Here is a 27,880-nt window from a genome sequence, read left to right on the forward strand (position 1 = left end):
AGAATTTATCACTTTTTGGTACATGCTATTTATCTTGATGATCAAATACTGTATCCTATTTTTATTAGCAAGAAGGGACTGATGGACTTCCATGAGTTCTTTCAATTAAGTTTATTGAGTAGCCAAATCTGATAAATTAGCACAGATAAAATAAGCATTTGCATGTGTTACAAATGACTTTTTACAGGAATAAAACAGTGAAAATTACAAACTGTAAAAAGGAGGACAAGTAAATCCTGTCTCAGATTCAGAAGGGGGAAAATTTATAACTTCATATTGAAGATCAAATGTCTGAGTTCAGAAAACAAAGATTTAATATTACAATATTATACACTACTTTACAAAATTAAATTTACTATAAGGATTACATCCATAATAGTAAACAGAACCTTAAAATCACATTTAATGGTCCCTTATATAACAGCCATTCTGCATCTTTGATTAAATTCTGATAAGAAATTAATTCTAAATAAATGTGAATCACTCTAGTTATTGCAAAACAGTCTATATGGACTCAGACTCAAATATATTAAATTAAAAAAGATAATGAAAGCAAAGTAAAATGGATGGTAACGATGTTGGCTGAACATTAATGTGTCAAATACAGATATAGTTAAAAAAAATCTTCAACTAGAAAAATAGAGTACATTTGCAGTGGTAGAGCTGTTGTACTGAGATCTAAGTATCAGGGCAGCTCTTGCCAGTTTTTGCAGTTCATTTTCAGTATCCTCATTTTTCAATTGTTGGTTTAAAAAAAGAAAAAGGACACATCATAGATAGTTTACATGTTCATCTGTCTTGCATTGCCCTTAGTCATACAAGCTGAACTAGTAGGCTCTTCCCACCGCAAGTGAATAAACTAACAAAGTTCAATACAGAATTTCTTCCGAGGTGAAGAGAAGTGTTCTACTCCAACATAGTTTCTCTGATTCTTGTTTATGTTGTGCTCTGCAAAACTTAGGGACCCTAATTCAAAGTTGTTAACTGCCACACAGACTGACATCCATACCTATTTCCCTGGTGTACATAAAGTGATGAAGCTACTTCCAACATTATTTTTTTAAATAACTTTTAAGGAATATAATGGTAAAATATAGTCATCACAAGAAACAGAAACTTTGAGTGGGCTGTTAGACACAAGAATGGTTTCCAGTGTCTAAGTGATAATATGCCCCAAAACAGAAGTTTTAAGCGATAACCTATGCAAGTGCATAGTTTTCCTTTATGATTTAGATGAAAAGACCCTTCCCACTGGAAAAGGTTAGACTGCCAAACTTAAAATCTCTTCACTTCAACTAGAAAGTGTGCAATTCTCTGAGAAGTTGTCTAAGTAAATATACTCCCATTTGTTACGGAGACAGCAGCCAGAGGAGCTTAAATTGGTTCTACAATAGTCTTTTCATGCAATTTCAGACATTGCTCTGAACTTCAGCGTCTTGTGCTCAAGTGGCAAGAGCTGTTTCTCCAAAGACACTTCTCCCCTCAAGTAAGGCAACTCCTGACAATCAAGTATAGCTAGAGTCCGAAGTGGTAGCAAATGATCCTGTCAGGTCCTGTGACACTCATATCACAAAACCTACACAAGTTACCTAGCCTAATTACAGTACACACTTGTCCACTTATTTATAAATATTCTGCCTGTTGAAGTTACTTGTCCCAGGAAGTAGATTTTGCAAGACCTATAATTAAGTTCACCACCATTAAACTAAAAGCAAAACATGATTTTTCCATATGAAGCTCTTCCATGGGCATACAGATACAATAACTTAACCAAGTACTCTCTATGTTGCTAGCGTTCAGTGATAGCTTAATCTCCAAAATAGAACAGTTATCAACACACTTTTATAAAATGCTCTAAATACTTTTCTACAAAAATTTTCACTTAAGTCCAATGTCAACATCCGTCTGTAGCACTGCCAGGGATCTGAGAGTACATTTAAAGCTTTTATTTGGTGCATACTGGCTTTGGACCTAGGCTCATTACATAGCTGCAGAAAAAAAGGATTTTGGAGAACTTAAAGTGTGCCTCAAACTATAAACAATTCTCCAAATACAAGATAACATTTTTGTCTTTGGAAAAATAATTTCTTTTCCAATTTTTAGTGTCAAATATTCTATGTTGCTTCAAAACATTAAGTGCTGTCATACAAACTCATTTCACAAACACACTAAATTTTAGGAGCCTAACATTCAGTTAATGCAAACAAGGGCCAAAAGTCTACTGAACGCAAAGAAAAAAATCTGGGATGACCTTCCTTGCCCTTGCCCTCCCACACCATTTACAAACTGAAATTAAAACTCTCTTCATTTTACTGAGGAAAAATAAAGCTTGCCATCAATCTCAATCTACTTTTGCTGCTGACTCAGCTACTAACTTTTAAAATATATCCCATACAGGGCCTGCTGCTCCCCACTCCCATTTTCAGCTACAATACTGATGTGCTTAAAAACTTCAACAGATTCAGCCATCTTATCTGGTTTAAGCTTACCTTTAGTCCTATTAGTCATAATCCATTCCAAACTCTAGATTTTAAGTTTCATAAAGTATTTGTTCATTTCACAATGAATAGTTGCTTCATTGCTACTTTAAGCATTTTAAGTTGAACATTAAGATGCTCTGACTCTAATCACTGGATGCACTGAATAAAGAATTTCCCTGCAAATCATAATCAGTATTGTGAGGTTTTTATATATCTAGCAGCAAAAAAAAAAAAAGCAAAGAGTTACAGAAATATACATTTTGAACAACAAAGAACTCTTTATTTTACAAAATGTATTTCACCTTTTCAATATTGCCTTTGTAAGTGTACTTCATGCTGCAACTACTTACAGTAAAAACATAATTTGCAGCAAATTAAAGGTGCTCAACCAGTTCCAATATTTTGATTTTTTTTTAAGGTACAATATTATGTAGTTGCACATTTGATTTTCAGATGTGGTCCTTTATTTGCTTTAGTTCGTTGAAATCACAGTGAGAACTTCTCATCAACTGCCTCAGGCCACAGATTGAATGAAGATATTACAAGCACAAGTGTTCTTTACTGCAAAATCTTTCCTTAAGCAAGTGAGCCAAAGGCTAGCGTTTCACTTATTCACTTGCTGCTGTATATGTAGGAGGAACTCATAGTATGATAAGGCTGATTCTGTTCTGTCTTCAATCATATTTTGCAGGAAACTTGATTTCAATGGACTGTCATCCCTTCAAAATGAAAATAAGTGTTTGAATGAAATAAACATTCACCAAAATCTACAGTGCAATGCAGTCAAAAAGTTACAGGTCAGTTGCAAGATGCTTCAAAAGCAGCTTAAGGACATAGGAAGAGAGGATCTCAAATAGCCCTTCTGATTAATCCCAACCAATACGCTTATCAGCATTTACTTCACTCATTTGACGTTGACTAAATATTGTTCTGTGACATTTAGAATTTCCACAGATTAAGACTAATTGGAGATACTGACAACAAGTCATATCTACTACTAAATCTCTTAGACACAGCATGCACCACTGTTAAAACTTGTATGAAGAAAGTGTGGTATAATATATAATATCCAAATATGCATTGTAAGAGGTCCCTGAAGCAGCACAGAGACTGTTAAAAAGAAACAATGCAACACTTACTTTATTATATACAGTATAGGAAAGAAGGGTCTCTGTTCTCTCAGCCAAGAGATGAAAGCTATTGTTCTGATGGATTCTGCAGTTTCAAGTTCTGGGAGATGTGTCTAAGAGGCAAAGGGTATCATTAATATATACAAGATCTTTTTCACAGGAATAATAAATAGGACACTAAAGATGAGCCAAGCTCTATCCTAATCAGGTATAAAGAAACCTCAGATAGATGAGCTCTGTGATGAATAGAATAGTTTCTCTCTAGTTTCCTTCAGAAGGGCTTGAAACTATCCAATGCATTGAACTAGTAGCAGCAGCAATTGGCTATCAGAATGGTGAGGACTGAGCTGTGATCAACACCTCTTTTATCACAGAAACTGAAGGACTTTCCCATTAATCTACTGTGCTATCCCCAAGTATTCTCAGGCTTCTCCCACAGCTCTGAAAAATTAAATCATTGTCAGCCTCTTTTTAGTGTGCTTTTTAGTGTGTAAGATTTAGATTAAAGTTTTAGCCTGGAGAGAGGCAACAGAAATTTCTTTTCCTGAAACTGGATTTATAGTGAACCATAACTAGAGAGCCAATATTTAAATAGTGGTATTTCAGTTCTAGTGAAGATACTATTCTAGCTGCTCTGCATGACTGATATACAACAAAGCAAGCACGCACCATATTCTGTGGTACTGAGCCATAATTTGGAACTCCAAGGACTTGGCTGATAAAGTTCTGCCCACAGTTCTTTCCAATCCACAGAAACATTACCTGAAAGGTATCCAACAATAACAACATTAAACCAATGCATAACTACATCTTGTCAGTCTTCTACACATTTTGAGTTCTTGGAAAGAATCTCTCACATAAATATAATTTTTTTTCCACCACCATACAACTTACAGAGCCAGCATCCATAAGATAAGCACCATCCCTACTCAACTTCTCCACAGACAGTTGGAGAATGGGTGGCTGTGGTATGGTTCTATCATTTATGTTAAGAGCTCCCTAAGGGGAAAGAAAAAAAAAGAGAAAAAGAAAAACAACACAGTTCACATCTTAATGCATTTAAACAGGCATAAGAACAGAAGGCTAAAATAAGAGTAGGATACAGTATATTGAATAGTGAAACAATGCTTTTCCTCAGTTAGGTCCAAGTTTTACTTCGAGTACATAGCCTACTATTAAACTTCTGAAATTTTTATTTAGACAGGGTATTAAAAGCATCACATTTATCTTTGTTCATCAGTTCTAGAACTGGAATATCAGATTTGTTATCTACAAAAGTTGTGATTTCCAGAATTAGTCAGGCTCTTCTATAAACATTCTCACACTGTTCACAAAACTACTTTGACACTTTAAAATAAGGAAACTATATAGGGATAAAAAGGTAAAACATCTCTACTGTAATACTGTCTTTAAGTGCATGTGATTTATAGTGCAAGACAATGACACAGAGCAAAAGGGAAATAAGATGAAAAAACCCTGCCTCATCCACCCATTGCTAGACCACACCTTCATTCCAGAATTCATCAGTCCAGTCCCAAAGAACAAAATGCAGAAATATATCAAATGGAAAGATACAAACCAGCAAATTTTAATGTGGAAAACTTTCATGAGGTTTTTAAACACAAATTTTTATGTCATACAAATCTGTGGAACCAAAGAGAAACAAACCATGCAGTAATGTGAAAACTCACCTCATCTGTGAGATTATCAACTCTGTACAGGTTGGGATGAGTCATAAGCATGAGGTAAACAAGGGGCTGGTTCTTAACTTGACACATGGTAAAAATGCGTTCATCTAAACGTGCATTCGTCCCAGTTTGGAACGCTTTCTGCAAATAGAGTGTTTTAATTTGTCAGTTAAAAGAAAGTTTTGAATTGCATTCAAGAGACAGTTTAATTGAACATACCACCTGTTGTTTATTTCCAATTTACTTACAAGTTAGAGTGCAGCCATAAATATTATCTCAAAATACAGTGCTTTGCCACTGCTATTTTACTTCTGCATAGTTTTCCTTAGTATGTTTCACATGCTATTTGCATGCAAGTCTCATTATTCCCATTTCTGGTTCTGCAACCATCCATAACCTTGGTAAACTATTACTACACTAGTAATCCTTTCTATTGATCACTACAGCTGAGATGAAAGCATCTTAAAAGAAACCTTTTCTAACATAAACCTCCAAAACACTACTTGATAAAATTTAAAGAACAAATGTTGGAACACTCCCATTGGCTTCAATGTGCAGAATCTTATGGGATCTGGACTTGCAATAATCTGCAATTGCAATAACTGCAAGTCCCTAGCTTGCTGGGACTAAAAACTGAGCTGCAACTGAAACAGAGCCCCCTCTCTGACTGGGTCACATGCTTACAGGGTCTTTTATGTGAAAAAGGTCAAACCCCAGTGAGAGCAAGCTAGTAAGCAGCATGTTTGTTAACACAAGAGGTAAAAAATCAGAAAGCTGACTTGTAGTATCGGTTGAGGAGAGTCCATAGTCAAAAGTTATCTACATTAAGCCTTTTCTTCAATTTTCTAAGCATTACAAAGATTGGGAAATGCTTTAAGCCTTTTGCAAGAACAGCCAAACACTACCTCTTTGCCAGCCAGCTAGATCTTTTAATCCATGTTGAACTACTGTGTAGATGGACATTGCTAGAAACACACAAAAATTAGATTCCTGAAAAATGTTCTTCTAGTACCCTTTCACATTCTCTAGACCAGTCACAAAGTATCTTTAATATTTTCCTACTCCCCTGATGGCATCATTTATCCTTTTGCTCTTACACAGGCTTCTAAACTAGATCATTCACCACAGCAATATTCTTTAGACATCCTCGCTATCCCATACTGCTTTCCTTTGCAGGCAAGAGCAGAAGCCCTTTTCATTACTCTGACACATTTGCTTCATAAAATTCTCCAAGTCTCTTCCTTTTTCATCAAATGACAGGCCCCAGATAAAAATGCACATTCACCATCTCTCACCAAAATATATACTATCTGCTCAGGCCTAAGACAATTAGATAGGCTTTGCTCTACACTGACCTTTTCTGCGGCGCAGAGAAATGAAATTTATCTCCTGAGAACTCTATTTATGAAAGGAGAACCATTCTCAAATTTGTGAAACATCTCAATATTCTAATAGCAACGTGCAGGAAGGTTAGCTTTTTTTATTAAACAATCTAAATCAAGCAACTTCTCTGTCAGCATTTTTATAAGACTCAGAATTGAGATGATAGATGCTATTCTGCACCTCAGAGAAATACCATTTTACTTCATGCTGACATGCTAAACACAGACAATCATCCCTCTTGCATGGTTTCCTTTCAATTCTCACCTGTTTTAAGAGTGCCAGTACATAAAGTGGGAAGAGCCGTAGTGAATGGGGGGCCATGAGACCAGGTTGTTGAATGCTTAGGACTGAAGAACGGTAAGCAGATAAAGAGTCTATCACTGCGTTGACCAAGGCATCCCGAGCATCACTCAAGCTAGCAGAAACAGACCGGTCCACAGCTGAAAGGAGAGTATGAAGTTTAAATAAGTGGCCTTCCTTTGGTGGGAATAGTCACATATGTTAACTTTTCTCATTTTAAGATGTGTGCAAGCATATGTTGATAAACTACTACACTACAGAGCAAGTCAAGATGAGTGATTCAAAACAGAAGCCAAGGGCCGAGTCTGCTATAGTAGCCACCAAAAGTATGATGATGTACCAGACTAAGATCATAAGTCAAATTGACAACATACAGTCATACCAAATACCTTAGCTAAGACAAGAATCAAAGAGCCCTGGAGTTTACAACTGAAGCCCTCTTTGAAGAGGGCAACTTTTCCTTCTAATACTATTTCCCAGAGGGCTACTACTCAAAGCTTTGGGTATGCATGTGCGAAATCCCTAAACAACGAGCTCTTATCATGCTTACCCATATTGGCCAACAGCCCAGTGATAGCTTGTACATCTGCCCCCAGGTAAACATCACTCAGCGTTGTTACAACAGGCAAGCACATGGTGTGGACACGAATTCTTCTTTCCCCTACAAGAAAAGAAAATTGTAGTCGCCAAACTCTACTTTCTTTTTATGAAGTGATACACGGAATGCCACTGCATATTCAACTTTTGCAATGCCTAAGTATTGGAATTACTTGGATAACTTCTTCATTAACAGTTGATCTGTGTTTGATTAAATCATATTAAGTCTTATTCTCATATCAAATCATATTATTTTTTTTGCTTGTTTAATCAAACAAGTGGTGAACCAGGCTGTTTACAGTGGCTGTTAATGACTTAGTTTTCAGTTTCTGAGTTAAGCCTATTCATTTGCAGACCACAGTAAGGTTCCTAAGAAACTTCTTGATTTGGAAGAAGCAATAACATCAGCTACACGCAGTAACACACCACAGCTCTGATCCTGATGTTAGAAAATATCAGTGTAGTTATAACTGAACTGCAGCTTATAATCACACACAAAACAGTCACCTAAATGCCATACCATTATTATAGCTAACACTGCTACACATCTTACCTTTGCTGGATGTGTACAGCAGGGCTGACTGAAAAGAAACAACCTGCATGTCAGTAAGACTCTCTTCTACTGACATTTGCACAGCATATCCTGCATCTGGGTTTACGTTAGGCAATGACAACAAGTCTGTAGATCGCACAAAGAAGTTCCCATGGAAGGTATGAATGGAAAGACCTACAAGATAAAAAAAAATATCCAATTGTTTTATTTTTATAGTCAAATATGAACTACAGACACCATTTAAACATCTGCAATCACTGTTACATGGCTGTGCATCAGACTGTTAATACTCTTCTCAATGAAATAAAGCAGCTTCAGGAAAGGTAAATATCCCAAGTAGACAACTAATCCATAAAATCCACAAAGCCTAGCAGAAACCAGGAATTCAAAAGCCAAATCAATGCTGAGTAATAGTAAGTCTCTAGACTATAAGGAAGTCCCCTGTTGAAATAACAGTCCAACAAAACTTGCAGTTTCAACCATTGTTAAATGCAGTACCTTTACTGATACTAAAGTGCCAAGTATAGTTTTTAAAAATGGTTTGATTCCCCATACTGAATTTTACTTTTCTAATACTTGTCTTTTAACCATTTAGGCTTATATAAAGCCAAAATACCAATGAAATGTTTCCAACTAACAAAAAAAAAAAAAAAAGTGCTCAAACCTTTGGTGCATCTTATCCTCATGACAGCCTCAAAACCAATCTTTCTAGTTAAATATCGTTTCAGCTCCTTTTGTAATTTCTCCACTTGGACAGGGTTGTGTTTATGATGGTACGACTGGTAGTAATAGACACTACCTGCAGAATACCTTGATATACAGCCTGAAACAGAAACAGCATACACTGGTAGAGTGCAGACAGTTGCTGCTGTGGTCTTTAAATATACCAGTTTTATCAGTTGAATCCAATATTCCCTCTAAATATTAAACTCTTCACACCTGCAAATACCTCTGTTACATAGTTATAGGCCTGCATACAGAAACATAGATGTAATAAACTATAGAAATAATTGAACACACAGCTGTATCAGCTGCGAAATGTTTTTTCCATTGGCCTGAAGAGAGTACAGATGCTATGTCACTCAAAAGGTTACTTAAGTAGAGAGAAAAATAATTAAAATACTATAGAAGCTTACTCTAAAGATATTTACACTGATGCTTAAAAGGCAGAAAAGAAGAAAAATATTTCCAGCAGCTTGTACCAGGATCACAAGGAACTCCTGACTCACTGAATATGGGAAAATATGAAAATAGTTATGCTAAATCAGGAAATACTGAAAGATTACATTCTGTTCACAGTGTTTCTGTTCATCAAGGATGAATTCACATCTTGGCACACTACATTTATTCAAATCAGGTTCCCATGTTAATATAGGTTCTATTCCTTTGCCAAATGTGCAGAAGTTACATGACCTACAGTGGCTTTATATGACTTACCTAAAGAAGCCAAGTCAGAATACTGCCCACTAAGAAGAAATAAATCCACTGCAACCTGCTGCCCTGAGCAGTCCAAGGCTAACTTCTTGTAAAAATCAGTTGATGGCGTCAGATGTATGTCCTGTTAATATAATGGAGTGGCAATTCAACACAGATTAACACATTTACTGTCCATTTTCAGGAACACTAATAATTCATTCTCCCTCACTGATTTCAGTGATAACATCTTAAAAAGAAAAAAAAAATCAGATCATTAATCTGAGCTTATAGTGTTTGGGTTTTTTTCAGTCTTTCTACTATATAACAAAGGAAGGTTAGCTCAACAAGATAACCACAAAATTCACCTAAAACAGGCAATTCCAGAGCCCCACACATTTCTAGAACAGGGTAGTCAGCTCTCTTAACTTTTTTCTTTTCTAACCTTTGCGGTTGCTCTTTGGTTTGGCTCTTCTCGTGATTTTAGTGCTCCCATTCCCACAGATGGAAGCTGTGTCTGGAAGACAGAGATTCTACCACCAGTCGGTGACATTAGTTTAAAGGCAGCCTGTAATGCAGGCCCCAGAGCACTCTGGGTTTCCAGGGACTTGGTAAACATCTGTGGCAGGGTCTTCAGTAGATCTTGAATTAGCTACAATTAAGAACACAAAAATATTATGAGTCCAGCCAGGAATTTTCTTCTTTATAGAGCTGATTGTTGAACACATATATACACATGTGTTAGTACTTCTAATATTAAGGTAGAAAATAAAAAGCCCTCGCTAAAGTCAATGTTTACCAACCTGAAACAAGACAGTGTTTTACAGACGCACAAAAACTAAAGACATCTTTTTGTTCCACTGCAACCCTGGCATTTAAACTACAAGTATTAAAGACCATTAAGCAATCCACAAATTATCAAATATCTCATATTACATGAATGTCATATGTTACTGAAGACAGTTCTTACCTCTCTGTTTTCATTTAAATTTACCAATAAGTTTTCTGGCATTGGTATAAATACATCTGGAAGAACAGAAACGTGTTTAAGTTATCTTTTTTAAAGGTCACATCAAGCTTTTCCCAATTGTATTCGCTGAATGCCATCCCTACTGAAAAGGTATACTAGCAATGTGTAAATCCATTCAAACATAGAATATGTGGCTTGGTTGGTTTGTTTTTTCCCCCTCCCAACCCTAAACATAGCTGTGGCTAGAATACCATTTTAGAATAAAAATCAAAAGGATAATAAAGTATATAAAAAAAGACAGAGAAGATCTTCCCAAATTCATTCTACCTTGGCCTGATAATACATAGTGAAAGGTGAACTGAAACTAAAGACAGAAGAACAGCACTAAGCATCAGTCACTACAGAAACTACAGACATTTACTGAACATCAGTATTTCAGCTGATATCATAAGAAAAGTCTAGATAATTGTACAAATTAAACTACAAGTCAGGAAGGCTGACTTCACGTTTCAAGTCATGAATGTTACATCTGTGAAAGCTAAAAAAATTTTAAAAAGTATTAAAAAACCAGCTTTCCACAGCACTGCTCAGATATCAGGGGCTTCATAAAAGATCCCAGACATATGCTACTTCTAAAGCCAGACTAGTGAGACTAGTGATGTCACCTACAAACTCCCAGCACATATATTTTTTTAAATGGTGTTGAAATCAGTAGTTGTTAATAGACACTAATCACAGAAGTTATTTCTGCATACCTTCGATATCTGAAACTATAAGCATCTGAGGCTGCGAGAGACCTTCCTGAAGACTGTAGAAATGGATTGTGCTGTCAAATGTTATGAAGCCTATTTTTGTTCTAGTGTTCCCAGGAAGCCTAAAAATGAGACATATGGTGTTCAGCAAGATGAAATTTTATTTCTGCAGATTTTTTTTAAAAAAATATCCACTGCACCTGTCCAAGGTTGTTAGCATGTAGCTAGCTTAACAGCTATATTTTTTTGCAACAGCTTGACTAAGTCCTTTTGGGGGGGGGGGGGGGGGGGGAGAGAGAGAGAGAGAGAGAGAGAGAGAGAGAGAGAGAGAGAAGAAAAATGGAGCTCATATTAGAATTACCTAGCAGAAGCTCAAAAATCTTTTCCAGAGAAGGGTAAGAAGAAACAGATGAATAATATTTAGAAAGAATAAAATGTCTCCAGACCAGCAACAGGTGTTTTTTTGTTTTTTTTGTTTTTTTTTTTTAATGGAAACCTTATTCTACAACAGTACTCTGTAGGGGAGAATCAGCAGAAGCATAATATTCCAAGACAGCTATGTAAAGGTCTGAAGAAAACAGATGCTCCACTGAAAAATGCTTTGTACTATTTAGTACTGGACTGCAAAGACTTAACTAATAGTCCCATTTGGAAGTCCAGTGTAACAACCCCTTCAGAAAGGATTGACAAATGCAATCCCACAGTGAGAATCTGAATCAACTTTTAGCATTTTTTTCCCCCAAAGTCAAGTAGGAAGTTGGATATCAGCTCTACTGGATACAGACCTGTCAGAAATAACACAAGCCCAAAGAAGAAATAATCTGCAAAACACCAAGCAGCATTTATGCAAGCTCAACTAGCATTTATTTTAAGAAAAATAAGTTAGACTGATGTGCTCCTTTCAGTAAACACTTATCTAAATTTTATTTTTTAAAAAATACAGTTCAAAAGGCTTCATAAATATGATATTTATTCCTTCTTGGAACTTGGAAGACAGGCAGAAAAGAGCCAGACTGAGAAACTTGCCTTAAAAATAACATTTTTATTGGTGCAGCTGTGATGGGAAAAAGACCACAGCTCAAGGCTACATTTCTACGCAGTATTGGTTATTGCCAGCTACCACTAGGAAATTTCTCTTCTAGAAAGGCAGTATGTCTAACATGAGTTTCCTAAGTCCCAAAGAGTAAGGAAAATAAAAGAGATTCTAAGAAAAAATACTTACAAGTCAAGATTGTCTAACAAGGTCTTGCAGACTGTATTCAAGTATCCTGTCTCTATTGCATTATGAGAGACATCAAACACAAAGAGGTACACAGGTGGCTGAGGTGGACGTAGCTGAGAAAAGATTTCCATTATTTTCAAAGTGACATATATTAGATTTGGTTTATTCATTCCACTGCAAGTTTAAATTGTGTTAGTTAGAACATCGTACAGATGGCAGCTAGAACTTCTTAATGCATCTGTCTCTTATCAGGTAATTCTAGAACTGTGGCTTGCTTCCTAGAGGCCTACAAAAGTCTATATATTCTAAATATAGAAAGATTCTGATATCATATCTGTCTAGAAATGAAAACTTCCCATCTAAAATTCTCCCCAAGACTTCTCACATACACTCCTTGAGGAAGCAACTGCTCTACTACACTGGAAAGCATCCTCTATAAAAAGGCTTTTCTTTCCTGACTTGCCTCTGGAAATAAAACAAAGCAAGAGATTGATAAAGAGTAAATAAAGCCTTACCATGTATTCAGATGGAGCCATAAACTCAATAGTAGCATTCTGAACTTCAGGTCTTTTATGAGGTTCTCCATAAGCTCTTGTCACAGGATTATACATGAATTCTTCAGGAACTATGTAGATAAGTTTACAGTATTACTACTTCACACTAGTACTAGCTGTGCTGCATTTTTAAAACAAATCAACTGTTTTGTGTCTGTTGGACAATACTTCTTAGAGAACTATACCAGGTAGGGCAGCTGCTCCACACCCTAGCAGATGACATTGAGAGACCACTTCAGACTCACTACAAGTCATTAGTGACCGCTGTCTCTATGGGAAACATATGGGAAACAGCCCCAGCACAACTGATGATCCCTAACAGCATTACAGTCTCAAAGGCCAGGGTTAAAAAGGTTAACCTTAACATAGCAATTTAAGCCATTAAACACATTTAAGCTTACCATCATTCACTCTATAGCACAAATTGCATTTCCATCTCCTTTGGTCTAGAAAGCTGACAAAAGGGTTAATATATGTCCGGCAGGAACGGCATCTCACAATAGTACTGGAAGTGACCACTGGCAATTGCTGGAAAAGAAAAGTTTCCCATTTAAAAATATAATAGATAAATGGCTATCCTGCATTGACAACACCTCTATTTACACTATGCTTCCTGGTCATCTAGTCAAAGCATTCTTGTTTAGAAAGAAGCATTAATGAAGATTTATTTCTGCATCCACATAGCATCTTTACAACTCAGTAAGACCACCAGTTAGAGCTGAGCTCTAGCCTATTTGGCTGCATATTTCTTTTTCAAGCCACTTCAGTCTTATTTTGTATTTATGGTTTACGACAGAGTCCTACTTTCAATTCAGAACAACAAAGACTAAAAAACCCCCACATATTTGAAAAAACCTTAAATTGTGGGAAAATAACAATGTTTAAAAGATGCATTCCTAAGTTCACAAAGTCTCCTGGTTATCTGAGAATATCCAAAACCATTTACCTTTGTTAATTCTTAAATAAGTTACAAATTAGTACTCAGTTTGGTATACAGGAAATCAATAGCTACAACCAATAATTATGTGACAAAATAAAGTTACCCAAGCATTATCATTATTTAAACATGTTGCCTTACGTCACAGTCTGAGATTTGTGCTGTCTCTGAACTTTGTTGTTGTTTAAGCGAGGCTTGAAAGTTTAAAAAATGGCAGGGAGAGAAATCTCAGAAAAAAATACCATGATTTGTATGGAACAGGGAAGTGTCAGTTACCAAGGTGTATTTTTCCGGGCCAAGATTAAATAACATACTTGCCCTTCTTTTATAATTCATTGTCCAATTCTGAACTCTAGTAAAGGCATAGCTTCAGCATACTTCAGCATTTAAAATTTTCAATAGTTTGTCATACCGATAAGTCTTTGAAAGGATGAAGCAGGAGCCCCAAAGGAAGTTTGGCTTTATTCAGTAAGGCCTGAGTCTGAGGAATGTTAGTCAGGGTACAGCGGAACAACCTACATGGAGGACAAAGGGTTATTTTCAGAGGCTTTCAGGTAATAAAATGGTGATTTCAGTAGTACATAGCATCCTTTTTACTTTCACAGCTGGTGACAACAAATTCCCATTTCCAGATAAAATATCTCTTCCAATTCTGTCAAATCACTCTGATTCAGTCTGAACATGACCCACAGGACATACTTTGAGTTCTTATATTACTTCATACCCATGCTGCTTATGCAAAATTGAGTGTCATTTTAGTCAGTCAAGTCAAAGTTAAGCCTAACAATGCTCAAAGTTTTATCAAATCTTTATACACTAAGTGTTGTTTTGGAAAACCATTTTGAGATGGCCCTATACACCAATTTGAACGTGTGAAAGTTTAGAAAGTTGTCTTATAACTACCAGAAAATTAAAACTATAAACAGTCCCACAGCCATATCTTCAGAGACTTCAGAACTCAGTGGTTGCCACAAAGTGCAGACGTGCACAGTACATTTTTGAAATTCCAACACAGCTTGTTTGTATGATCAATTTTACAAAGATGTTACTTCCTTAATCTGTAGAGCAGGAGTACCTGGTTATATATAATTTGATTGATTTGTCCAATGAGATTATTTTAACAACCACCTACCACACCCTCGTTTAACTGTCCATTTACTCTACTGTTTTACATGGTTATCTTCAATGCAGAGGTCACTCATGTTTCTGCATTCACAATGTTTTTGGTATACCTCACTCACAAGGTTTAATTTCTGTTTTATATCTTTTCTGAATCTTACTTACTGCCAGCTATACTGTAAAGTTCTTGTATTATACCTATTTATAACTGCCTTGCAAGCAATATTTTTCCTTGTAATTCCAGGTGTTCTACACACACACGATTTTCTTGTATACTGAGAGACAGGTTTAGAAAAAGCACTTAGCAGCTGAGAACCCTAACAAGGGGATTACGAGATCCTTTCAAAACCGAGGACAGAGTTACTTGAATCCACAGGTCTTAGTCTAAAATGAAATTAGCAGGTCATTCAAATTCTAGTGTATGCTCTACATAAAGGAATAATAACAGCAGCTCAGCTAACTGCCTCAATCTTGGCTCCAGAGAAAGGATCATTATCAAGGGAACTTCTGACAGTTTTGTAAGTAGCAATGAGGTGCTCAACTGATGGAATTATCTAATTAACCCCCTAAAAACTGTTCTTAGTTTTTTTGACAAAAAGCAGCAGCAAGTGGAGACAAACGCTTTCAAAACATTTGCAGAAGAACATGGCTGGTTAATTAGTATTATGGTACACATGCAACTGTCACATTTTGACAATCTCTTAAGGCCTTAAAAATATTTCCCAGAGGATTTTGCTAAAGAGTACATGTGAAGCTTGCTGTCTTCCTTCTTAAGCAATAAGGAAGCTGTTCACAAAAAAAAAAGAGCTATGGCTATTTAATATCACATTCGATTGAATCAATGACATGAGTTATACCATGACATAGGAAATTAAGGGATTGTTTCAGGACTAGGAAGTCATCTGCTAATAATTGGGAGGTATCAGTGATCCTGACAGTGTACTGTATACTTTCTGCTGCGTCTTCCTCATTTCAAAGTTTAGAATACTTAAAATACTTACCACCTTTATTTTAGCACAGTGAAGCCAATTTTCAGAGTTTTCTACTCCCACAAAATTAAGAAAGTGTTTTGTGAAGAGTTATGTTCACAATTAGGAATTCATACTTTAATTTTTTTTGGATGAATTATAGCAAATGAATAGTCTTACTCAGGATTACAATTCAGCTTCTGGATGTCTTCATGCAAGTTTGGGACAGGAGCCTGCAAGAGGGTCGTAGGAAGAATATTTCTTTCTTGAAGAAGATTCACAGGTCTTAATCCTTCTTGCTGCAGACTCAGGCCACCCATAGATGCAGTTAAGTGATTAGGGCCTAAAGGAGGCTAAGTCAAATAAATTTATAGAAGTTAATATAGATTTGGATGAAATCCACAGTTCATTTAAAAAAGCAGGCAGATATTTCCCTTTCTTTTATTTTATGTGTTAATTGTCATTGTATTACAATAGCATATTTATAAATACTACTTGTTACATAAACTTGGACTTAGGTTTGCAATGTAATAAAGGTAAACATTAGTATACATTTGCTCTACAACTCTTCAAATACAGAGGCTCAACTGGCAAAAGTGCTTCTCAGTTTGCCTTGAAAGTTCAGGGGGAAAAAAACCAAACATTTCAGCTAACAACAACAGTAACCTGAGGAAAGAAAAATACACTCAAAGCAGCTGGAAGCTTTTAGAACAGAAATATTCTGCAGAGCCTGGAGGAAAGAATATTTCAGAAGGAGTCGGTGCACAGATTTTCCAAACTGTTATTGAGGTAACAATGAGAGCATTAACTTCTGGCCACATCTACGGATCTCAAACAAATGAGGCACCAAACAGTGAGCCACAGAATTAGAATTCCAGAGATGCCTGATATACAGATTACCACAGCTTTCTTTAGGGCAAGCTGCTGCCCTTGGCTAGGAAGCTGGTTTAGAATATTGGCATAGTAAGGAGACAAAACCAGAAAACCTTTACCTGGTGGAAAGGTTTTGATCCATCTGGGTATTGCAAAGCAGGTGTCTGCATTCCTGGTGCTCCAGGTGGAGAAGTATTTTGGTAGCCTGGTGGCAAGTTAGGATATGAGTAGCCAACACTTCTACCCATCTTAAGATTTGGGGGGGCAGGAGATGGATGTGTGGTTGCTAGAAGCAGAGAAGACAAATACTTCAAATAAATTCCTGAAGAACTGCAGCTTGATCAATGCGTTAATACAGTGGGAGGGATTTTATTTTATTTTAAGTGTAAACAATTGACAAGTGGTGTCAGTTTTGCAAAATCTTGATAATGTTTCAAATTCTACATTTAGTTTTCTTTCGAGACAGAAATCAAACAGACTACATACATTTTTACATAAATATTTAAACCTCTATCTTTCTCAAAACTCTTAAAAAAAAAAAAAAGCAGCTATGTAATGGTAAACTTACTTAATTCCAAAACCTTACCCATGAGGCCACCTCCTTCTATTGCATCATAGCTGTTTTGGACCACAGATCCATCACTGGCAGTGGATGTAGCATCACCTATAAAGAAGACAGTCCTAGTAAAACTTTTCCTAAGTTAATAAGAAGTTGTAATAAGGCAAATGAGAAGCAATTCTACTTTCTGGATGAATATGAGGTTATCACAGTTTGGATTTACTTTGTTTCTGTCCCAGGACAAAGTTGAATTAAATATACATCTTAGTATAGGTCTCACATGTGGTGTCCCTATTAATGTGACCTCAAAGGACATTCATAAAGACCCCACAAGCCTTTTTGAAAGAAAAATAATAAAAAACCTCCTATATTTCTGGTTGACTAAACTGTTAAGTTACTTAAAAATTAAGGATTCTCCATAGATTCCAAGTTAACATGCAGTAAGGTGTCAAATACTGTTCCTGGTCAGGGGAAGTGTCTGTAGGTTAGCCGCAGTTTTCAAAGCATTTTCAAATTTAGGTACCGAATTCCCAGAAGAAATTTTTCACTGACAGCACATGGAAACATCAAACTCCTTTCACTTATATACTCAGCGTGGTGCTCTTTACTGAAGAGCAGAAGTTCAGATATAGTCACAAACTAATCAAGATACAAATTCCAGTTGAGATAACAAAAACGTTGAAATCGAGAAGGCATTCCCAAAGTACAGCTTATGCTAAACTTACTATGTCTCAATACCTATCACTACCCTATCTACTTACCTATCACTAAGGAAAAGTATGCACTCTATTATACATTATCATAAAAACCTCATGTGATGATTCAATTAAATGAACATACTGCTACATTATACACTGAATGCTGCTGTTAAGAAGCAGTCAACCCACTTCAGAGACTAAACGTTCCTCACTCTCCAGGGGCCTGGAAATGTTGCACTTTTTCTCTTGTGAAGAAAACATTTTCTAGGCAAAAGCAGTTTCTATTGCCTTTCATATGTTCAAAAGTAAGCTAAATCTGAATATACTATTATTCATATCATTACTATATTCATAGTATTCATATCATTACTATACACAAGAAACCATCAATCTGAACATGCAAGGAACCTTACTAACTACCTTCAGAAAATGAACAAGTTCAAGATGCAAGTTTCAACGCTTTAAACAGAAGGGAAAGGCATGGCTACGTAAATGGGCAAGGAACAGCAGAGCCTGCATTTTAGCTTTCTCTACAGAATAAAATGATACAGGAAGTAGCATACAGATTGTATTCTCTGTATGAGTCAGGGATGCAGAGAAAATAGAATTTCTCAATGCCATTTTAGAACACCCAGAAAGAAGAGATGGCGACCACAGGAGACATGGATTTGTCAAACGCCACTTATAAATATACTTTGAACAGTCAACTTCTTTAAAAAAAAAAAAAAAAAAAAAAAAAAAAACACCCACCCACACAACTGCCAACAGGAAATACTTTGCTTCCTTCCATGCCCTTACCTGTTCCTTTCAGGTAAAGGTATGCTGCATTAGTATCAATTTTACTGTATGAGTCCCTAATAAGAACAGGACACTTGACTTTGTAGGCTGTATATTAGAGCAAGTTGTAATGCTCAAGTTCAGCAGAAAGCAAATCTAATTCTTACCGTCTCGATTTGCAGATGAATTTAGCAGAGACTGTGATGCAGAGTTACTAGGTGGTGCTGCTGTCAGTGCTGATGGCCTAATTAAAGGTGGACCACCAACTGGAGGGGGTCCTAAAGGTGGTCTTGAAGGAGGGTGGAGTGGAGGTAAAGGCTGAGTCACTGGTGGGGGCGCAGATCCTGTGAAGAGACTCATTTTTAGAATGAATAACTAAACCTAAAAGGCCACAAAACCTTTTTCAGTAAGACACACAAACTGCACTGGAAATATTCCTCTTATTCAAATGATAAACAGCATGAGATACAGTGTAAAAGGTTTTACAACTTCAGGTTGTTTCTGACATATTCCCAACATACTAGGTCCTGTAGCTGTTATCCATGATCTCTTTCAGTTATGTGTGGTGACTGTTGGTAAGAATTTCAAGAGACAGAGAAAGCAACCTGATTTCAATTACTCAGTCTGGACTTCATAAAATTGTTATACAGTCCCACACTAGACAGAGTACACTGAACTAGCAAGAGTTGAAACAGATTCCTTCTGACAGAATGCTCATCTTCCACTTTATTTATACATTTATGCAAAATAACAACATATAGATTCTATGGCTACTTAAACAACACAGGAAAGACGATTTCATGTGGGAAAACCGTTGCCAACAAGTAGTTTGTATAAACTTATTATGCAAGTTTGAGGTGCTTTGCTTTAAAATACTTAACACTCCAAATTAAAAAAAAACACACAGGAAAGTTTATTACTTTATTTTGAAGTTCTAAAAACAATTTGTAACTTTACAGAAAGACCTGAACTGGGAAAAAAAAAAATCACTACTTTCCTTCCTCTAGGACTTTCTCAAGCTGAGACATTTAGAAGCCCTGCTGCTTTTCTCCCCTTAGAGAAATGCCAAATCCTAGATGTACCTTTGCCCCTTTGTTCCCCATTATTCCTGGGGTCAGTACATCTGCCCTTAGTTAACTCTACAAAGACACCAATGTGTTTTAGATAAATACAAAAGTTAGCCTTTCAAGAGGTAAGACCACATTATCCAGCATCATCGGGTCTTAAAGAGACAGAGAAGCTCACAGACCATATATGAAAGTATATTGAAGAATTCCACACCACACAGAACATTCAGCTTCATGAGATGAACCTGCATGGTATGGTCTGATTTAAGGGAAAAGGAAGAAAAGAAAAAATATCTAGTGAAATTATCTGATTGAGCACTTAATGTTGGATACTGCAAAGCAAATTAGCAATTGTTATATGCAAGCAATACTATTACAGAACTTGGAAGAGATTCTGTTTCTCTGAGAAGTTGTTCAAAGTTAGCCATACAGAGAGCTAGTAAACCTTTGTTCCAAATAGCATGATCAGCAAAATAATCTATATTACTTTTAACAGTGATCATTGTTCTACAAAAAAAAAACTAGCAAGGAAATTGCTCAGGAGGATTCACTGTTGCGTGGATATAAGAATTCTCTTGTTGAGAATTGTTGAGAAAATACTAATTGTTTATTCCAGTAAGCTGTCTGAAAGAGAGTTTCATTAATTTTATGAGTTTAAGATAGCTTGAAAATCATAAAACTTTTAGCTGGGCATATAACAAGAAATTAACATCAAGATAGATGTCTAATACGAGGTCAGAAACATTTCACAAGAAAAAATACTTGCTTTAACATTTAAAATATTTCTGTATGCAACTCCTATCAGCATGCTCAGAGAGAAAGATAGTTAGAAACCCTGTAATAGCAAACAACCGTTTGGTAAAGAGAAACTGGAGTACGAGTTTGTTACCACAATATTCACAGGTTACATAAGAGAGCTATTAGTGTTTTCAAAGGTTTTAGCCATTGCCTGCACCAGCACACAAAAGAACAAAACAGAACATAGACACAGACAGAGGTGATAACTCTTCGCATCTCACGCTTTCAGAATACTTTCTAAAGGCTAAGAATTAACACTGGTTAGTAAAAACTGCAAATTTAGATGAAGAAAGCCTTCCTTTCAACAGGCCTCTATTTCAATAGCATGGACTACTTTCCAGTTTTGTTTCCAGGCTGTACTCAGGTCACTTGCACTATCCTGACTGAGGCTGTTCTGAGAATGTCCAAAATTAAGTGATTAACAGAAAGGCTAACAAGGTTTTAAGCCGCAAAAAAACCCCACACTCACTAAACAGGACTACAGTTCTCAATTGTGAAGTCCCCACCTGACAGAAGCATGCAAATGCTCCAACAGCCACGCCAAAGAACGGTGAAGGCAACAGAAAGAGCATTACCCACACACAGCTTCCCAGACAACAAGACACCATTCAGGAATTACCTGCTTCAGTCACCCAAACCAAACCTAAATACCTGAACTACACACAAAACTCATTTCAAACCCAAAGAAGTCATCCCCAGTACTTGTGATGTGCATTTTCTCACGCTGTTTTGACAATCCAGTTCTACAAACAAATCGCTGCTCCAGAGTAAATTCTATACTCTCTTTTTAAAATGTAAACAGAGAAAGGGACATTAGCAGTCAAATAAAAAAAAAGGGGGGGGGGGGACTACTGAAGAGTTATGAATACCTGGCTTCATATAGCTGTTCTGAAGCGGAGGACCTCCTGGAGAAGCAGCATATTGGTAACTTCCTGGAGGATTTGTATTTCCTGATAAGGATGATGGTGGTGGTTGAGCTGATGCTGTCCCTGCCACATGAGCCAAGTGGCTTGTTTGAGACCCAGCTGGATGACTCACGGGAGTCTGGCTATACTGCCAGTTTGAAAGCACTGGTGGGCTAGCTCCAGGAGGAAAGCCACCAGCAGATGATACAGCAGCCGAGTTTTGTAGCGCAGGCGGCAGCACTTGTGGAACAGAACCTGTTTGTTGTACTGGTGATCCAGACAGAGGTGCCACTGGTGGTCTATTGAGAATCTGTCCAGGTCCTTGATAATTATTTAATTGAGAAGCAATCTGAGAGCCGCTATAGTTATACTGTCCAGAAGACTGATGTGGAGGAACTTTGGCTGGCATCTGATGCGAATATGCTCCTGGAACTGAAGGGCTATACCCCTGGCCATCTGATGGATGCATCAGCTGATTTTGAACAGGACCTGGAAAATAAAAACCTTTAAAATATCAGTGTTGTGTATGACTTCTGAAAGTAAGAGATGCTCCTGAGAATCTCCTTCCCTAAGATTTTATTAATCTCTAAGCCATAAAGTGTTTTTTTAAACAATAATCCAGGTATAAGTGACAGAGGTACTGCTACAGAAGACATGAATTCCACAGTATTTTGCTATCAACACTTAGATCTTTGTTTAGTTATTTTTACCATTGCTTTGTATAACACTGCAACTCACTAAGCATTTCAATGTCTGAGCATAATCCATGATCCTAGACTGAAATTCACACACCATACTATTTCTATCCTCAGAAACACGGAAAGGCAAGCCAACCATAGACTAGTGCTCTCCCACACAACTGGCAGTAGTACAAAGTAGCAGACTGAAAGCAAAAGAATATCTTATGTAACAATTTAGTTTCACTCGAGGACTGAAAACAACTTTAACTTTAAAGTAAAGACACGAACAGCCAATGTCAGCATAGGTCACCATGTTATTTCTCAAGTGACAAAATTAATCTATGAAAGTTTCTGTAGTTAATTTTAGTAAGAGAACTATTCATACATATGCTACTCATGTAAAAAGCTAGTTGGTCAGGAAAATGGAATGAAGGATAAAAGTATCAAAATAATTCCCAAATCAGGAAGAAAAAACTTGATAGCTTGACTTGATAGGGAGACAATATAAATTTTCCAAGTGAAATCCTTTTGACTGAGCCAAATACACTAGATAATGCATGACACTGCCAATCATGACCGCTTAAAGATCATTAGAACATTTTCTGACATTGCATCATTTTCATCTATTTTAGCCAGTCACACTACTGTGGCTTTTTTTTTTTTTTTTTTTTTTTTTTTTAACTTCTAAGCGCAGTTTGAATATTGGAGACAATTCACATACAGATTTAAGTGTATGAAAGCAAAGAAGATCCTCTTCTTGGTTTAGGCTTAAGATTCTGTCCTTTGCAGCCTTGTACTACTTCCCAGATTTCCAGAATTAGTTATGCTTTTTGGACAATGTTTTCTTGAACCTATAAAAACCAAAGACACTTATTTTCCATACCAGAAACCCCTGCTGGATTCAATACTACGTTAAATTTTCAAAAATACACCATATATGTGTCTGTGTATATATTTCATATAGCAGTACCGGAAATTGCTGCCACCAGAACAAAAGTCGCATTTCATTTAACATTAAAATAAAGAAGGCTGGTTTTCCAAGCTACTGAAACATTCTAGTTAATTTTCAAAAGGTGAGAAAGTTCACATTTCCAAGTTAGAACAAGTCTGAACTCAGGCATTTATTATAGTAAAATAAGTTAATTACAGAACACACTGAAAAACCTAGTTAAGACAAACAGTGCTGCTGTCATTCAACTCATCATTCCTTAGATATGCTTAAGTTACTGTCCACAGCCAGCTGTTACCTCACAGAATATTGTACGTATCAATGTGAATTCCATAGCCAAGGTACTACTAGAGTGCTACTGACCTCATCCTCACTGCCTATTATTTGTGCACAAAAAGTAACTACCATGCTGTTCTCTACCTATTAATCACAATTTGTAGTTTACGTTTCAGTTAACATATCCAGTTATACCCCCCAGTCCTTACAACGCTGGTCATTAGTCTTAGTAACATATAATACGCTAAGACCAGTAATGTCTAAACAAAAAGCTTGCAAACATGAAAACTGTAAGAATTATGACTCATCCTTGAAAACTATCCTGCAGCACACACCAAATAAGTTTTTACAATGGATTGTGTAAACAGATTGTTAGATTTAACCTACTACCTCTAATGACTAAGACTTATGTGATGACAAGCATCCCAACTGCATCGCCATGTACACTGATATTTGAACATTACAATAAATTGTACAAAAGCTATAAAAATACTAATTAATTTTATAACTTTATTATTCACCTTAGGGCATGACTTTCTAGCCTGGTCAGGAATCAGAATATTTTAATTGCTCTTTTAAACACTGCTTTCCCTGAAGTTTGAGGATAAGGTAACGAAAGCAAGGTAAAACCTGAAAATGAATGATCCAGTACTTTCTATGGCACTTTAAAAATCTAACTCAACACAGCATAATTTTCCAAATCTCAACTTCCTATTTTTAAAGTTAGAAGCACTACAAAAAGTCTCGATAGCCCATGTTCAGTCCATGTTTCCAAGACATGCTGCATGAATCTGCCAACAAAACTAAAGCAACAGCGCTGAGGGGTGTGAACCCTTTTCAGCGACCTTTACAGTTGCACAAAGACTTCTCAGAACTTGCTATCTTGCTGCTGTTGGGTATAGTCTTGACCCGACCTCTATACTGAGAGCTGTCAGAAAGCATATAGGCTCTCCAGTTTCCTCCACATGCTGCTTGTTTCCTGACCCATTCTACGAAGCCCAGGAATCAAGAAGGAATTCAGCACAGGCTGAAGATCACCTGCACAAGAGCAAACCAGCTAAGGCTCAGAATACTGCAGAGAGGAGTCAGCAACACAAGCAAGGCCACCTGTTTAACAGTGAAAGAAACCTACATAAGGACACAAGCTCATTCAATATATCTAAGAGATCAGGAATAGCACTAGAATATATAAGTGTTGCTCACTAGTTCTATGCAAAGGGTCAAAATATTAGCATGCTAGGCTAGGATTCAAGCTCTATTCTCTGACATACAGAATTTCAGCGTGATCCACTGCAAGCCAGTTATTTTGTGTGTTGCTTCCACCAATTGTAACCTCCTCAACCTTCAGGGAGATGCAAGAACAAATACATTAAAAAGCTGAATTCTAACTGAACTACCATGGAAACAATCACCATCAGTGTCCAGCTCAGCCGAGTTTGACCCCCTGCTTTCCAAGCACGTGGAGAGCTGACCAAAGCGAAATGCTTCTAAAGCATCTCATGACCTCAGAGTGCCATTCTAACATATCACATGATCACACCAAAACAATTCTAAAAAATCATTTACACTTAAAGAATGCTTGCTATCTTATCGTTTCTTCTTCATGTTTACACTTCAAATCTATTAATTGAAAAGCAAATTAGTATCAGTATTCTATATTTACTTAAATGTAGATTACTACTAAAAAAAAAAAAGTAGTAGAGGAGGGTTGTTACCAAGCAACCCAATGCTCAGTACTAAAAAATCTACAGGTCAACATACAGTGCTGCTATAATGATTTACTGCCTTTGCTGGACACACGAGTTCAGGGAGTTACCTGCAAAAAGTAAGGTGAACAAAAAGTTGAGAGAAAGAGCTGACAGCTGCATAACAATTTATATTCTGTGGACAGCTTTCTTACCACGTGCAACATTTTAAATATTATAACAGTACTCCTAAAGTGTGTTCCAGACTGTTTTTACTGTAAGAGTCAAGGGTCACAGCACCTTCTCAACATATGTTTCAAACAATACTAAGAACAGTTCATGCTTGAATAATCTAATTTATTCAAAGGCCAGTAATACAAACCAGATCCCTAACATACCGTAACAACTGCTTTAATTTTACTACCTTGTGTTTGCATAACTCAAATTTCAGTTCTTTATTTTTTTATACACCTGACTGCCTGACAGTCTGAAATTCCCCAAACTTCCAGTACATGATTAATCCAAGCTGTATAGAAATTAGCAAATATAAAATGATGCCACCATGCAAATTAGCCCACTTTGTTACTTCATTACCTAATGTTCTTTCTTTATTCTGTGCATTCTCTACTTGGATCATAAACTCATCAGAATAGAGGCTCTCTTTTCCGACTGTATTTTATATGCTCCCCACACTGCTGACTCTATAAGCAACTGTACAGTTATTTGTAAAATGCCATTTTGTAGACTACTTTGAGGAACAGTAATAAGCTGTCTGTGAAGGGGGAGGGGGAAGACAAGTCAAAGCATTTAATTGCTCATGTCTAAAGCAGAAAATTCAAAAGACCTCATTATAACTGAATTGTTTATGACGCAGAATAACCAGGGAAACACAGAGAAGTATGTAATTAAGGAATGAAGTACAGAGAATACTCTCTGTGTATGTGAAACTAGGAAATACTCCCAACAGCACAGATTTTCACACGCGGAGAGAAAACTAAGACACAGAGGCAGAAAGGCTCTCCTTGTATTGCTTTCTTCCCAGCTTAAAAGGTTAGTTAGCACGTCATTCAGTTTCACCTTCAGTACCTTTTTTTAGTACAAGATATATTTTGAGGGGAAGAAAGAGTCAAGGCTTTTCCAGATTACAGCATACCAAACAAGAGCAAGTTAGTTTTACAAGAACAACAAGATTAAAGAAGATCACAACGAGCTTCAGTCCGAACTCCGCAAGGTCCTCCCACTGCGAACGATAACCACAGTGCCACATGTACAGCCAGGTTCCAAAGGGTCAGAAACTCCGGCGACCGTCTCGATTTTAACGCGGTCAGGGATATGTTCTAAAATAGTAAGTCTGAGGCAATTTGCTTAACATGTTTTACCTAATTAGCAGAAGTATGGATTTTCCTGAAAGCCATTTTTGTCAGTTTATAAGCTGAAAGACTGGGGGGGGGGGGGGAAGGATTCTGGGATATTTTTGTCATGAAGAGGTCAACAGCAAAAAATTTGAATAAAGGTTATTTTACCTGATGAACAACTGCATGGGTGTGCATTTGTTTGTTTTCCATAGCAACACTTAACAGGACACATCTAAAACAACAGTTCATCAAGTTTCCTATTTGTGGCAACTCGCAAGAGCTCACATTTTTGAAACGTTAAGCTTACTACCCACTAACAACACACGTAAACAGCGGCACGTAGGCATCACCCAGACGTGGGGCCCACAGCCTCTCTCAAACCGCTTTATGGTCCAATATGGGGAGTATAAGGAACCAGCAATCCCATCCTCCCCCTTTTTTGATTTAATTTAGCCACTTTTTCCTCTAAGACACAGGTAACGGCGACGAGGCGAATGCGTGTCCAAAACTACGTGGTGTTGTTACAGAGGCAGCAAAGCCTCGAGGCCAAAGCGAAGCTCCTCGGTGCCGCTCGCCCCCATCCTTTAAATTAAACCAGCCAAACAGCTAACACTCGAGAGACGAGACACCCATCGAATTACCTACCGCACGCAGATTAAAAAAAACCCTCCCCAGTGCGGCGCGGGGCCCGCACCGACCTCCCACCGCCTGGGGCCGAGGCCTCCCCGCGGACACCGGCCTCGCAGGCGGCCCGGAGGCGGAGGGAAGGACCGCCGGGGCCGGGGGGCGCCCCCGGGTGCCCTCAGCGCCGCCCCTCCCCCCTCCCCGGTCCCCTCAGCGCCGCGGAGCCACCTCAGCGCCGCCCCTCCCCGGTCCCCTCAGGGGCGCCCCCTCCCGCCGCCGCCTCCCCTCGGCGCCGCCCGCCGCCGCCTCACCATTGCTGTAGGGCTGCTGGCCGGCGCCGTTCTGGCTGCGGTAGGCGGCGGCGGGCCTGGCGGGCTGGGCCATGGCGGCGGGCTCGGCGCCGTCGGCCGGGCTCGCTGCAGCCCGGCCCCAGCTCAGGCGGGGGAAGGAAGAGGAGGGGAGGGGGGAGGAACAGCCCCGCACCGGAACTACCGGGCAGGGCGCGCAGGCGCACTCCGTACACGTGGCACTTCCGGGCCGGGGCGCGCTGCGGCAGTGGGCGGGGCCG

General features: G+C 37.7%; 1 protein-coding gene across 3 annotated transcripts; it reads right to left on the reverse strand.

Moving 5' to 3' along the window:
• Nucleotides 1–96: 96 nt before the first annotated feature.
• On the reverse strand, nt 97–27,795 carry SEC24A (SEC24 homolog A, COPII coat complex component). 3 transcript variants are annotated; one of them, XM_026118205.2, is made up of 23 exons: nt 27,624–27,795; nt 21,708–22,232; nt 19,141–19,317; nt 17,526–17,603; nt 17,059–17,225; nt 16,247–16,419; nt 14,392–14,494; nt 13,444–13,570; nt 13,004–13,113; nt 12,489–12,601; nt 11,270–11,388; nt 10,515–10,570; nt 9,990–10,196; nt 9,569–9,689; nt 8,796–8,954; nt 8,132–8,305; nt 7,532–7,642; nt 6,946–7,121; nt 5,302–5,439; nt 4,505–4,609; nt 4,280–4,372; nt 3,620–3,723; nt 97–3,199 (listed from the first exon to the last, which is right to left on the reverse strand). In XM_026118205.2, the coding sequence occupies exons 1-23, from the start codon at nt 27,694–27,696 to the stop codon at nt 3,085–3,087; spliced, it is 3,324 nt and encodes a 1,107-aa protein (XP_025973990.2). In that variant the 5' UTR covers nt 27,697–27,795; the 3' UTR covers nt 97–3,084. The 3 variants fall into 3 exon arrangements, with proteins under 3 accessions (XP_025973990.2, XP_025973989.2, XP_064377190.1); XM_026118204.2 differs by having other exon boundaries at nt 17,508–17,603; XM_064521120.1 differs by lacking the exon at nt 27,624–27,795 and adding an exon at nt 26,857–26,935 and having other exon boundaries at nt 17,508–17,603.
• Between the last annotated feature and the right edge of the window lie 85 nt (nt 27,796–27,880).

This window comes from Dromaius novaehollandiae, chromosome 15, assembly GCF_036370855.1.
Source record: "Dromaius novaehollandiae isolate bDroNov1 chromosome 15, bDroNov1.hap1, whole genome shotgun sequence".
NCBI lineage: Eukaryota > Metazoa > Chordata > Aves > Casuariiformes > Dromaiidae > Dromaius > Dromaius novaehollandiae.